Source organism: Rhinolophus sinicus, chromosome 1 (assembly GCF_057876585.1).
Source record: "Rhinolophus sinicus isolate RSI-liver-muscle chromosome 1, RSI-T2T, whole genome shotgun sequence".
Taxonomy (NCBI): domain Eukaryota; kingdom Metazoa; phylum Chordata; class Mammalia; order Chiroptera; family Rhinolophidae; genus Rhinolophus; species Rhinolophus sinicus.
The window spans coordinates 88393628-88407749 of record NC_142501.1 but is presented as its reverse complement, the minus strand read 5'-3'; the positions used below and the strand labels follow the sequence as shown (position 1 = coordinate 88407749).

Here is a 14122-nt window from a genome sequence, read left to right as displayed (position 1 = left end):
AGTGAGAATCAGGGGGTAAAGCGTGCAGCGGTGGCCGGGGGAGTGACCCTAGCAGCAAGCCAGTGCTGAGGCCAGAGCGCTGCAGGCACATTTGCGGGCCAGGCCCTCCTGGCTGGTGGCCCCTCCCTGGGAGCCTGTGTGGCCTGGAAGCCGGGCCCAGAGAAAGGAGCAGAGGGAGTGACGGGGGAGTTCAAGAGTAAGGAGCGCCGCCCTGAAAGATAACACAGGATGGAGGCACCCCAGGAGGTGTGTGTGGGGGGGCGCACAGGGAGTCCAGTGTAGCCAGTGGCAGGTGAATTTGGGGGAGCAGGGTTGTTGGGGGCAGTTTGTGATTGGAAGAGGTGAGAGGTAGGGAGTTGATGGTGAGGGAGGGAGCAGGGATTTGCACATAGAGCTGGTGCCCTGCTTGGTGTTAAAACACTTGGTGGCAGGTAACCCAAGATGGAACAGCAAGATCAGGGTTTCTCACTCAACAAATGGAGGCTGTTAACTCAGGATGACAGCGAGGGAAAACAAAGGTACCCCTGCACTAAGACAGATGATGGGAGTTATTCCTGCTGAAAGGAGTGGGAGGGCTGGACGAAGAGGACAGGCCCAGGACAACGGCATCTCGTCCCTTGTTGAGCCAAAGGGATAAGGAGGAAAGAGCTCAGGGGGTGTGGAGTTGGCACATGGGAAGAGAAGGTGACCCCTCCTCCCTCCTCCCCCATTAATGGGAAGAGGCAGAAGCAGAGATGAACTGATATTTATTATACAGCTACATAAAAGCTGTTCCATCTTGGGTTACCTGCCACCAAGTGTCAGACACAAGATGCTCAATAAATATTAATCTGAATTTTAGCCCTAATATTAACTCTAAACCCATTTTATAGATGAGGAAATCGAGACTTAGGTGAGATAATTTGCCAAAGTCCACTCTGGTTGGACTGGGATTTAACTCAGGCCCTTTAGTTCTAAAGCCCCTAATGTTTCCAGTAGTACACCCCGGGGAGGCCCCCACAATGGGAGAGGTAGGGACTGCCCCCAGAGTGGTGGAGAAAAAATAGGCTGAGATTCCTGAAAGTAACTTCTGCTCTAGTCCCATCTCAGCCTCAGTGAGGAGGAAGGGAGCATCCCAGAGGGTTTCATGCGCTCAGGGGGGAAGATGTGAAAAGGACGATCAAGCAGAGAAGGACCGTGGCTCTCCCTGGCGTGTCATGGTTTGACAGTCATACTGACACGCTGCTGCCATCTCAGGAAAGGCAGATGGTGGCATCAGAACCCAGCACTGCATTGCTTGCTCCCAGATCTGTGGTTAGTTTGCCACAGGGCTAGTAGAGAAAGCATTGGTGGTCTAACTCTACACTTTGCTTCGTTTGTCCTCTGGATGCCTTGCAGAGGATGGAGGGACCCCTAAAGCGTGTCTCTGAGCATGGCAGGGAGGGTAGGAAGAGGGGGATGCTGTACTACTAGGGCATTTCAGTACCCTGATTCTGTCTCTCTTCCCATCCAGGGAAGAGCTGTCAGAAACAGAGCCACCCAACGATGTCTGGAGATAAAGAAGGACACTTCCGGTTACTTTGTTCCTGTGCTCCAGACTTGTACCACACAAGGGTGGACAATCCAGCATACAGTCCGAAACTGGGGGGCCAACTAACATCCAGTGATCCTCAGAAAGCCTGGATTTGGGACACCAGTTCTCGCTGCTGGAATGGCTTCTATTCCCAATGCTGCTCAGAGTGGGGAAGGGGGAGAGAAAGTGTGTGTGTGTGTGTGTGTGTGTGTGTGTGTGTGTGTGTGCGCGCGTGCGCACATATGTTTACTATGACTTCAGCCTGCGACACACAGGATGCAGAGGCGTGAGGTCTGTGCATGTGTTGGGGTGTCCTGGCTGGGGAGGGGTGAGGAAACTACAGTGCCTTGCCCCCAGCTTCCCTTGGAAGGCCATGATATATATGAAATGCCATCTTTGGAAACTCCTTGAAATAACTACCATCATCTGGCTGTCATGTGGGGAGAGAACCAGGAGGTGGAAGTTTATTTTTGACTTCTGCCAATGCTGTTTATTCTTCATTCCTGACAACTACTGTGGCCCCTGCCCCACTCCTGTTCGCCCGACTCATCTCAGAGACTCCCCATTGTCCTGGGGCTGCCCCATGGGAGAGGCCGGGTCATCATCAGGCAAGCAGCGTGACAACTATTCAGGTGGTTCCGATTCTCTGAAGGTGTGTTGCTGCTCCCACTCTCTTTTTGCTGGGCTGTCCTGAAAGATACAGCAAATAGACAAGCAACTTTACAATTTGCTCCATTCATCCCCACACAACGATTGCATTTAGATTATCCAATCTGTCCCGTCAGATAGGTCCCAGAGGCCGATGGTAGGAGACACCGCACCTCCACTAATCACAGCTCTGCATTGTGCAGAGACAATGGTCAAAAAACCCGAGCCATCTGCAGCTTTCTCTAAGTAACTTCTAACCTTTAATAGACTTGATTACCCATTTCCTTCTACTGTCCCTGCAAATAATGGAGAAAATGAGGCTTGAAACAGAGGGGCGTCATCAGAGGGGATGCAACGGAGGGATTGTAGGAGAAAGGTAAAACCAGGGGTCCTTACTGCTGTCCACTGGGTACATCCCTCCCCCTAGCTGGGGAGGTGGGGAGGCATGGCTAGAGCAGCCAATTTGGGTAAGCTCTTGGAGATTGGGAGTGGGCCCCATAGTAGGAGGGAAGGTAGGATGACCCTGTGTGTGTGTTGTGTTGTGGGGCTCACCTTTCAGTATGAGCTCACAGGGTCTCTTCTTCAAAGGGCCACTTGGCCCTCTTAGTCTCACGTCAGGGCTGCTTGGGTATGAGTCTGGGAATCACTGGGTTTGTTTTAGGCACTTGGCAAGCAAAACACTGCTAATGTTGCCCAGAATTAAATCAGCTAAGAATTTAAAAAATAAGCTTTTAGAAATGCACAAGTCGTAAGTGTACAGCTTGATACAGTTTTCACAGTGAGCACCATCCATATCAAGAACTGAAACATTACCACAGATAAGATTTTATCATGAAAAAATTAAGGAACAGAATAAATGTTCAGCAAATGTATAACTTCTAACTTCGGCCTAGCACATTGAAGGGAAAATGCAATTCATAGGAAAGTTTTTTTCAAAAGCATGTATCCAATAGAAAAGTAGACAAAAGATACAATGTCTTTAAACACATAAAGAGATGTTTAACCTCACGCATAGTTAGATGAATGCAAATTAAAACTGTACTGAGATCACCTTTCATTTAACATTGGCAAAAATGAAAAAGTCTGACAGCACATTCTATTGGCAAGATTGTGGGGAACAGGCAATCCATATTTTGATGGTAGGGACGCAAACTGTACAATTCTTTTGGAGAGATATTTGGCGATATCTAAAAAGGCTGTATGTTCATTTTCAATTTGTGCCAATAATTGCACCTCTAGGAATTTACACCTCCAAAAAATAAGAACATACTTATGTATGAAGTAATTATTTGCAGTATTGATTATAACTGTAAAATGTTGGAAACAAAGTATGTGCTCAAACATCCATCGACTCTGTGGAGTACTATGCAGCTATGAAAAGAATTAGGAACAGTTCTTTGAACTGATATGGAGTGATTTCCAGTATGAAAAGGAAGAATGCCATCTATAGTATGTACTTTTTAGGTAAAAAACAAGGAAAAATGTATATTTGTCTGTTTATTTCTGCAAAATGAAACATAAGGATAAACCAGAAGCGAGTGAGGTTGGTGACCCATGGGGGGTGGAGAAGCCTGCAGACGGGAACAGGACAGAAGGGCTGTGGAGGAAGTGGCACTTCTCAAAATATACATGTTCTCTACAATTAGACTTTTAGAACCATGATCTATTTCATACACTGAAACATAAATACATATAACCAACAACGACTGAGGGAAACCCAAACAAAAACAAGTGAACCTAACTATATTTCTCTAGTCTAAACGAATACACACTCCATCTAAGCACACGCAACATCCAGCATCTGGGTCTCAGTTTCTAAACATTTTCCTGTAAAAGGACTTAGGACTCCTTAGAGAAATAGCCGATTTTGGGGTTGTGTGGCTGAGGAATTTTCCTAAGTTAAAAAATAAGAAACTGCTCAAAGAATGATGGGACATGTTCAGCAGCCCTTTCAGGGGGTTCCCACCAGCCAAATCTTGGACAATTTGAGGATTAAAATAAGTAATGATTTTATACAATAGATTATAATAGATTATAGAATAAAGTAAGAATCTGATAGTTCATATAACTGAATGCATGGATGGATGGATGGATGGATGGATGGATGGATGGATGGATGGATGGATGGATGGACAAGTAAACAGAAAGGAAAGCTCCTCTTTATGACAGAATGCCAACTCAAAGTTGTAGGAAGAATTATGGAATTAGAAAATTATTTAGCAACCCACATGGTTAAAATTGCTTCAGGCAAGAATCGTTAATGGATGTTAAAACTAATGGGTGATGAGAAACAGGATACATACACAGTATCAAAGTAACTCCCCAGAGGATATTTATTAATTACAAAATAGTAATTCCATGGTGGAGGGACCTGGCAGACACCATCATAACTAAGTTATCATTGTTAACCAGCATCCATCACTGGTTACTGAACAAATGGGTATCGTACGCCTCCTGAGACAATGCACCCAGAAGAATACATCATTTCTATGGTATTCTTGACCAAAATACAGAACCTCAATCTATAATCTTGAGGAAACATCAATTAAACCCAAACTGAGGGACAGTCTTTAAAATAAATGGTCTGTACGCTTCAGAAATCTCAAAGTCATAAAAGACAGACTGAAGAACTGCCCAGAATAAAGGAGACCAAAGAGACATGACAGCTAAATATAATGTGTGATCTTGGATTGACATCTGGGCCTGAGGGGAAATTATTTTTCCTTTGCTTATAAAGGACAACAGTGGGCAACTGGTGACATTTAAATAAGGCTTGTGGATTAAATAATAGTACTGTATCAATGTTGTTTTCCTGATTTTCATCATCGTACTCCAGCTATGTAAGAGAGTGTCCTTGATTTTATGAATTACTCATTGGATGATAGATTGGGGTAGGGGAGAGGCCATTATCTCTGAGATTTTATACATATGCATATGTATAAGCAGTGGATGGACGGATGGATGGACGGATGACAGACAGACAGATGGGGCAGAAAATAATAAAACAAATGTGGTAAAGGGAATCTGGATGAAAGGTAAGGGGTAGACAAGAATTCTCTGTACTATGTTTGCAACTTTTCTGTGTCTGAAATTGTTTCAAAATAAACAGATTTGAAACACACTCAAACAAAAGTTGCCTGTCTGGGTACACATTAAATATCTCTTCCTGCTAAACTGTAGCTATAAGCGATGCTGCTTAATCGAATTTGGTATTCCATATTGTTCAAGGGAAATGTGTAACTCTCTCCCGCGCACAGTCAGGACAACGGCAAGCGCTCGGGCTGCCCCCCTGTCCCAGAGGTGCTCAGCTCCCTGCGGCTGCTCTGATGTGTGAGGCAGCCTGTTCGTTAAGGCCAGGATGGTGTTGATTTGCTTCTTTGGCCCTAAAACCATCTATTTGTCCTGTTCTACATGGAATCCGCATCTCTGGTCACCGTCTGCTCTCAGCCCTCACCGGTTAGGACACTGGGAAGATCATCTCAGTGACTATCTTTAGTCCAGTCGGGAGACTGTTTCCTTGGTAACCAAGTTAATTTTTCACTGACGCCTCTCTCTCTGAGTTTTGGGAATGTTGGAGCTTATTCTAAGTTCAAGTTACCTTGTAAACAACAGAAACGTGACAGGTTGGTGTACAAAGCATCGTAAAACCCTAACAGAGAAGTGATTTGGTGGTTGCCCCAGGACTTGGATCTCGGGGACCAAGCTCCTGCCAGCTCTCTTCCTCTGCTCAGACAGTGATAGCCCCTGGGCTGTCTCACAATGCCCATTTCTCTCCCCATCTCACACTGCTTCTGGGTTTCTGGGTGGCCATCCCTGACAGACCCTTCATGGGGCCATGGGAAGAAGCTACACCTGCAAGCATCCTGAAGGAACCTCACTTCACTGTTACAAAATGCTCCTCTCAGCCCTATGGTGGCAGGCTTGTTTCCTGTTTTCATGCCATCTGTCCAAACTAAAGGTACAAAGCAGCTGTGTTTGGTCCCCACAAGTTCCCATAGAAACCCCAGGGATGCAGCTTGGATTTGCCCCTCTCCTCCTTGCACCTGCTGCTTCTCTAGGATTCTGGCCTTTTTCCAAAGGGCAGTAGGCCTGGAGGGCAGTTGTGCTATCGTGACCTGGTTGTCCCTTCTCTCCAGGCCCCAAGCATCTACCACACCAAAGCTCTCTTTACGACGAGCAAGTTCCTCATTTGTGCAAAACCTAAGGCATAAGGAGCCAAGGGCTGTGTCATAATAATGTGAGAGTCTAGCAGCTTTAGAGTTAATCTTATAGAGTCCCTTTATTTTACTCGTAATCTATTTTTACAACAGAAAATGTGCTTTTAGCCAATTTCCTCATTTTAAGGAAATTTGTAAAGTCTTTTTACAGAGATTCTGTGAAATAGAGTTAGATCAGTAATGTCATGGTGAGGAATTATCACAGAACTGTTGGATAAAATCAACTTCTCATGACTTCAAATTGTTAATTTTAACAGTTGTGTCCCACAAACATTTTGACAAATGTAGTTTCAAGGACCAAACTTGTCTCAAGATTATCCTTGGAATGATAAAAACCAAATTTCTCAATATTATCAGAAAGCTGTTCAGCCTCCTTAACAGAAAGACGTAGGCAGAAACATTATCACAACAAGATAAGAAATAGGTATGGTTTTAACTTCCTTCCCTCTCTAACAAGTCATACATAACAGCTAGGCCAGGGTTTGTCTTTTCTAAGCACCTTGTCAATCTTCTTGCATTTTTTTTTTCTTTTAAGTGTGCTTTTTTTCCAGGCCCCTTCAGCTCCAAGTCAAGTAGCTGTTTCAATCTAGTTGTGGAGTGCGCAGCTCACAGTGGCCCATGCGGGGATCGAACCAGTGACCTTGGTATTATGAGCACCGCGCTCTAACCAACGGAGCTAACCTGCCGGCCCCCAATCTTCTTCCATTCTTTAAAGGTTCTTCATTAACTACTGAATGAGTCTCGCGGCTCCTGCTTCTACTATATTTTCTAGCCAAGAATAACTTGAAGAAGATGGGCTTATGCTTTGCTGTTTTCCCAGATGAGTTGTCCGGGGACTGGCGGCAGCCCCAAAGTCCCAGCTACACCCCCTTCATCAAGCTCTCTACTTCTGCTTCCAGAGAGACTGCTGTTAGGTCTTCCCCCGTGTACCTGCAGCATATCTAGTATTTCCATATGAGGATTTCTCCCCAGCATTGCTTGAGAAATTTCTGTTTTTTCCAAATTCCCATTTCAATATAAATCCATTGAGAAATTAGGAAAACAAAAAAAGAGCTCTATAATTCTCCTGCAAGAATTAAAGCTTTGCGAGTAATGTAGAGATGTTACTGGTTTGAAGGAACCCTTTGAAGTCCAAGAACTTGAGAGCAGGAAGCACTGACATACAGAGTCCAAGGTTAAGGGTGATATTTTTGGAAACCAGGACAGCAGGAGGCAGAATAAAAAAGCAGTCAAGATCTAATTCGTTGGTTGTAAGTGTGTTCGTGACTCACCTGCCTCTCATAGTGAATAATTGTTGCAAATAACGGATACATATTAATAAGTTTTTGTGCATACTGTACTTGATACATATCTTGTGAATGAAGCTCTAAGAAATAACGAGTTTTGGAAGCAAAACATGCCCTGAAATGGGCAATTTCAACATATGATTCTGACCAGTGCTATTAACCTAGTTAACCTCTTACCAGGCGATCTGAATGCTACATCTTTTGAATGTTACATAGTAATGTTTGCTGGTGTTTCCTAGTGTTTGAGTATTTGCTGTAGACTAACTTTTTTTTGTAATTATTACTAAACTTAATACTTCTTATTTATTAAACAACTTTTTAGATATCTACAATAATGGGTAAAGAGAAGAATTAATTTTGGAACTACTTAAAGAATAACACGATTTGGGGGAATTCCTGAAAATTCCTGAGAGTTCTGACTTTGGTTCCTGAGTTCTAAAATAATACCTGTTGAGAAACTGCTGGGAATACAACCTTAACATTGCTGACACCTATTGCATGGTCTCCCTCAATGTATTGCTTGGGGTTCTCCACCAAACAATCAAATAGGTTTCCTTTATAATTTTTTTGTCCTTTTCCCATATGTTTTGCCAAGTGTGTTTTTTTTTTTTTTAAACTGCTTTATTGAGTGTGACTGACATGTAAAAAGCTCTACATATTTAATGTACACAACTCGATGAGTTTGGGGATGTACACCCATAAAACCATCCCCACCATCAAGGCCATAAACATATGTGTCATCTTCAAGGTTTCCTCTTGGCCCTTTTATTCCTGTTATTTGTGTGTGTGTGTGTGTGTGTGTGTGTGTGTGTGTGTGTGTGTGTGTGTTAAGCATACTTACCATAAGATTTACTCTCTTAGAAAATTTTTAAGTAAACAATACAGTATTGTTAGCTGTAGGCACTATGCTGTATAGTAGATCCCCAGAACTCACTCATCTTGCATAACTAAAGCTTTGTGCCCTCTGACCATCATCTCCTCTTTTCCCCCTCCCCTGACCCCTGGCAGCCAAGATTCCAGTCTCTGTCTCTATGAGTTTGACTATTTTTAGATTGTACATATAAATGAGATCATACAGTATTTGTCTTTCTGTGTCTGGCTTATTTCACTTAATATAATGTCTTCCAGGTCCATCTGTGTTGTTGCAAATTTGCTACATGTTTTTGATCTAAAATGCTTTTATTTTGCCTTCATTCTTAAAGAATGTCTTCATCTTCCTCTTCTTCTCCTTCTCCTTTTCCTTCTCTTTCTCCTTCTCCTTCTTTTTTTTTAACCAAGTGTTTTTAAATGCTTTGACAAAATCGTTTCCCAGCAGTCTTTTCTTCTTACGTCTGTGTGTGTGTGTTCTGTGGTTGGCATGAAGCTATGGCTGGATGGACAGCAGCCTGGACAGTGTCCGTGGGCTCCTACTGGGCACAGTGGTTCTCAGGATTGTAATAATCTTTAACAATTAGTTCCCAGTGACTTTTAATCTTCATGAGCTTCTCTCCAGGGTAGGGGAGTTTCACTGGAGATGGAATTCACTGAAAAGGAGTAGAACTTGTACTTTCCCAGTGTCCTCTGATCCATGGGGAAAACAGGAAAACCTAGGAATATGGGTTACAGTAACAATGGCAATGAAAGAAGTCCACGAGTAGCACAAAGCTCTAGCACCACAATCCATGGAACTCCTTTCTCCCAGAAGTCTCACCCCAGCCCTGTGAAGGAACCCCTACACTGCTGCTAGAATTTTTCCTCACAGATTGGTAGAGGGTGCAGGGGGTGGGAGGGTTGCCACCGATTCTGTGGTACAGAAGGTCTAGGCTCAGAGGTTTTGTTTTCTAAGCCTTGGGTCCTGACACTCTGATGAGGGCTTAGGTTCCCAGTCAGAGCTGGACACTCGTTCCCGGACAGGGCTGCTGCTCTGGGGACTGGCTACCCACCAGGGCTTGTTTTGCTCTCCTGGGCTGGAACACGGCACTCCCGAGTTGCCCAGCATGGTTTAGGGAACATGGGAGACAGACTGAGGGGATAGGAAAGCATTGGCTCAGGGGCAACAGGGGCGGCAACTGTAAAGTCAGTGTGAGTGATAGAGGATGCTGCAGGCTTGGTGTGGATGCATGGGCAGCAGCGGTGCCAGCCGTGGTACCAGGTGCCGTAGCACATGTGGCCAGGGCAGCAGATCCTGCAGGAGATGGGAGGGGTGGATGGGCAGAGCCTATTCCTGCTTCCAGTAGCTGCTGCTGGAGACCCCAGTGGTGCCAGATGGCCCTCAGGGAACTCTATTAATGGCAGGTAGTAGCTCAGTGTGCAAATGTTGATGGCTAAACCTGGGATTGGCCAGGCGGGGTGAAAGAGCCAGGAGAAAAGGCCCTCTATCTGTAGCTGCACTGCTCTCATCGCGCTCCCTGCAGGAGGGCTCTGGTTTTCTCACTGTGTCTGTGGGATTTTCTTTTCTCTCTCCTTGGACGTTAGGATCTTTGCATCTGGGATTAATTCAGCTTCAGAGGGGCGGGCACTGGTTGCTATTGATCAATAGGGTAACCTGCTCTCGTGCATCTTCCTGTTCAGTCAGAAGGGAGCCAGAGGCGGTCTTTACTCATAAACACTTTGCCCTGTGGACCTTTAATCACAGACGGGCTGTTTTCCATAGAGGATTTTCCTTTGGGGTCCTATCCCCACCCTTCGGATCTTGGGAACAGCTCAGTAAACAGAGTAACGTCCTACCTATGAGACTCACCTTTCTCCATTAAAGCCCTTGTGAGCAGGGAAGATTTCTTTACACCCTAATAGGAAACACCCCTAAAAAGTGAAGGCATCTCTTCTGCTTTACCCCTACTATGTGAGCTCCTTGTAGCCAAATTCTCCTAGAGAGAGAGGGAGGGAGTGGAGAGAGAGAGAGAGAGAGAGAGAGAGAGAGAGAGAGAGAGAGAGAGAGACAGAGAGAGACAGAGAGAGACAGAGAGAGAGAGAGAGAGAGAGACAGAGAGAGAGAGAGACAGAGAGAGAGAGACAGAGAGACAGAGAGAGAGACAGAGAGACAGAGAGAGAGAGAGAGAGATCCATCAGTTTAGGGCCATATCCAGAGCCTGGGCAGAAGCAGTTGCACTGAGGCCGCCCAGAACTGCTTTCCAAGTGAGACTCAATGGCCAACACAGCAGACCCCTGGCCATCTTGAGTTTTTCCAAACATCCTGTTTATGTATAGAGGGGTTTGGAAAAATAAAATCAGTCCAGGGCCAGTTCCATCCAGAAGACAAGGAAGGGAGGTTTTTAAGGAAGCAGCTGAGGCCCCTGGGGGAGGGTGGCTGTGGTCAGGTTGGGTCTCTTTGGGCAAATTGACCCGTTGGCCAGTTACTCCCTGAACGCAATATGGTAGAATAAACAGGCAACTGTTATGAAATCCAGCTTGCCCTGGCCCTAGACTGGAGCGGTCTGGCAAATTCAGCAGTGGACAGACTTCATCTCAGACACGCTTTCAGTAAGGTACCCAGCGAGCTCTCTGCCAGCACTCTAGTCTGTCTCCCCCCATCCGTAGGTCTTTATTGGCTCCAGACAAGATCAAAGATTCTGGCTCATCTTGGCCAGAGGCCTCAGACAGAGGGATTTGTAGGAGTCTTTTCATTTTGGGCTCCTGGTTACTGGAATTCGAAAATCTGGCTGTGAACACTTATTCCAGGCCAACTGTTGGCACCAATGTTTTAACAAGGATCAACTTCTACCCCTCCCCCGCCCCCTTTCAAGTCAAATATGGAAATACTCCATTTGGCAGTTCTTTTCCCTGAAATAGCAATAAGAAGGGAGACAAATATCCCATTTTAAAAGAGAAAACTTTGGAGTGAATCAAGGATTCTCTTATAATGTTATTTTAATAAGTAATACCTTCAACTCTGTCACCACACGCTGGCTATTTGTGATTATAAATGGGCCTCTAGATCAGGGGATGCAAGTTAGTTCTAAAGCCACCATTAAATTCTAAAACACAGTGTATTAAAGATGGGGGGGGGGAGAGAGAGAGAGAGAGAGAGAGAGAGAGAGAGAGAGAGAGAGAGAGAGAGAGAGAGGCTAAATCCATGAATAGAAAATTCCAGGTAAATAAACTCCCTGCAGGGGTGACCCTGGGGACACAGCTCAGTTTACCTTGAGACCGGGCGTTTCCTCTCGGGTCTGGAGGGGACCTCGTAACACAGTGTTTTTCTTTGGAGAGTGTGTGTCCTCACAGAAGAGACACCCTGTTTCTTCTCTTTCAGACACCTTCTCGTGCCTCCTCCGACAGGGCTCGGAGAAAAGAGAAAAAGGGCCATTTGAAGCCCTTTCTGTTGTTGCCTTTTGAGACTTCACAGCTGCTGGATGGCCTAGAAACACCAAGTTATGCAAACTTCGTCTTTCCAATTTTATGGTTTTCATCCATTTTCACACCCTTCCCACCTTCAGTCCTAACTTTCATTTCTATGCATCTGTCGAATCAACTTGAATGGTGCAGAAAGGGAAGCAGGGTCACTGGAAATCAGGGGAGGGCCAACAGGGGTGTGGAGAAGGTTTTCGGGTCACATCTCAGGCTTAGAAGGTTTCCTGACCAAAGTGGGATTTGAGGAGGTAAGTGAGGAGATAGGGACTCTCTCTGCTCCAGAGGCCTGAGACTGTCCCAGGGATGTGGCCACAAGTAAACAGAGAACTGGGAGCAAAGAGAGCCAAAAATAACTTTGCCTGGATGGACTGAAAGGGCAAGGAAGAGAGGAGGGCAAGCCCTGGGACAGAGACAGGGTTGAACCTAAAGGAACACAGCAGCCAACAAAAACATCTTCCGTAATGCTGTCTCCCCAAGGAACGTGGAGAGAAACAAATGAATAAATAATACTTACGTTTTATCTTCCACTGTAAAAATTTCCAAAACATGTAAAGGCAAAAATAAATAAGTAATAAACAAATCACATGTGTGATCTTACCACTTTGAGGTAATAGTTATAAATTTCTCTTTATTTCCTTCTCGTCTTTCTTTCTTTGAATCTGTGTCTGGCTATGTTTATACATTTCATAAAATTAGGACCATAGCTTACATACAGTGGTAGCCTGATTTATTAAGTTTAATATTTTATATAGAAATCCAGCATTTTTCACTAGTCTGTTATTCATGGATTTAGAAAAGTCATCTGTCAAAAGACAGAAGTTTCTAGTACAGGCTTTGGAAAATACCTCTCTAGAACAATGGTGTCAGTGTGTTTCTTTCAGGCACAGGTTTGGGGTGGTGTAGAGCACCCCCTCAGACTACCAGCCCAGCACAGGGGGCCTGCTGTTCTGAGGACAAAGAAGGCAGACAGAGGCACGTTAGAAAAAACAGAGCTCTGTTCTCCCAGGGTGGGGTGAGAGGGAGCCCAAAGCGCCGAAACTGTAATGATGGGGTCAGTGCTTCCCCATGGAGGGCAAAGGCGTGTCCTCTCATTGGGAGGATGCTCACTGAGTTATCATTTATTGAGCATCTACTATGTGCTGGGCATTGGAGCCTGTGCAAATACTATCTGTCATCTGCCTAGCAATCTGACATAATAGGCATTATCATCTTTACTTTCCATATGAGGAAACTGAGGCACTTAGAGATTAATATACCAGCCACAGTCACAACTCGTAAATGACTGCATGAGGACTATAATTTGGGTTTCCAAGGGCATAGAAGAATAGAAAAATATAGGCTTTGAAAAAAACAAAAAATACGTGGATTTGAATCACTTTGGTTAAAACACAACTTTCTTTTAGACTATAAAAGTAATCAATATTTTGAAAGAAAAATTGCTACTAACCTCTCTCATTTCTCTGGTACCTTAATTTGGGAAGTCTCTGCTTATCTGACTTTCCCTGTCACGATCTTACATTAATTCATTCAACAAACATTTATTTTTCAATGATCACGTGTTAATCACTGTTAAGGGAATGGAAAAAAAATGGATAAGATTTAGCCCGTGTTCAAGAAATAGCTAGTGCAATGGCATTAGGCAGCCACATCCACACTGTGGCAACTGTAGTGAGTACTGCCGTAGAGATGTGAGTTGGGGGCTGAAGGAACGTGCCTATGGGAGGAAGATTAAACCTGCCTGCTGAGGGCCAAAGAAGACTTCAAAATGACGGTGGTATTTCCCTCTCGGAGACTCGATCATTTCATCTGTTGAATATGGGAATTGGACAAGAGTGACTTCTGGCCTTAGCATTCTGTCATTCTCATTCCCTTTTCTTACACAGATTTGTCACCAAGGACAGCTCTTTTCCAATTCCCATATTGGAATTGGAATTGGAATTTACACGGATGTTCCCTGGGCACTCTGGTCCAGAGCAAACTTTGCACGGCTGCCTTCAAAGGCCCCTTCCTGTAGCATGGCAAGCGGCCCCACAGGCAGATTTCCTAGGCTTGGGTTTGGCAAGGAGAGATCTGCTCAGCTATAGATTCCAGTT

The 14122-nt window shown here is 44.7% G+C and overlaps 1 protein-coding gene across 1 annotated transcript in view; it reads left to right on the top strand.

The window, feature by feature from the left end:
* Positions 1-5237, top strand: part of GALNT8 (polypeptide N-acetylgalactosaminyltransferase 8) — a 65786-nt gene extending 60549 nt beyond the window's left edge. The window contains exon 11 of the mRNA XM_019718612.3: positions 1493-5237. Coding sequence (XP_019574171.3) covers positions 1493-1636 — 144 coding nt within the window. The 3' untranslated portion in view covers positions 1637-5237. The remainder of the gene's footprint in view (positions 1-1492) is intronic.
* Positions 5238-14122: the final 8885 nt, after the last annotated feature.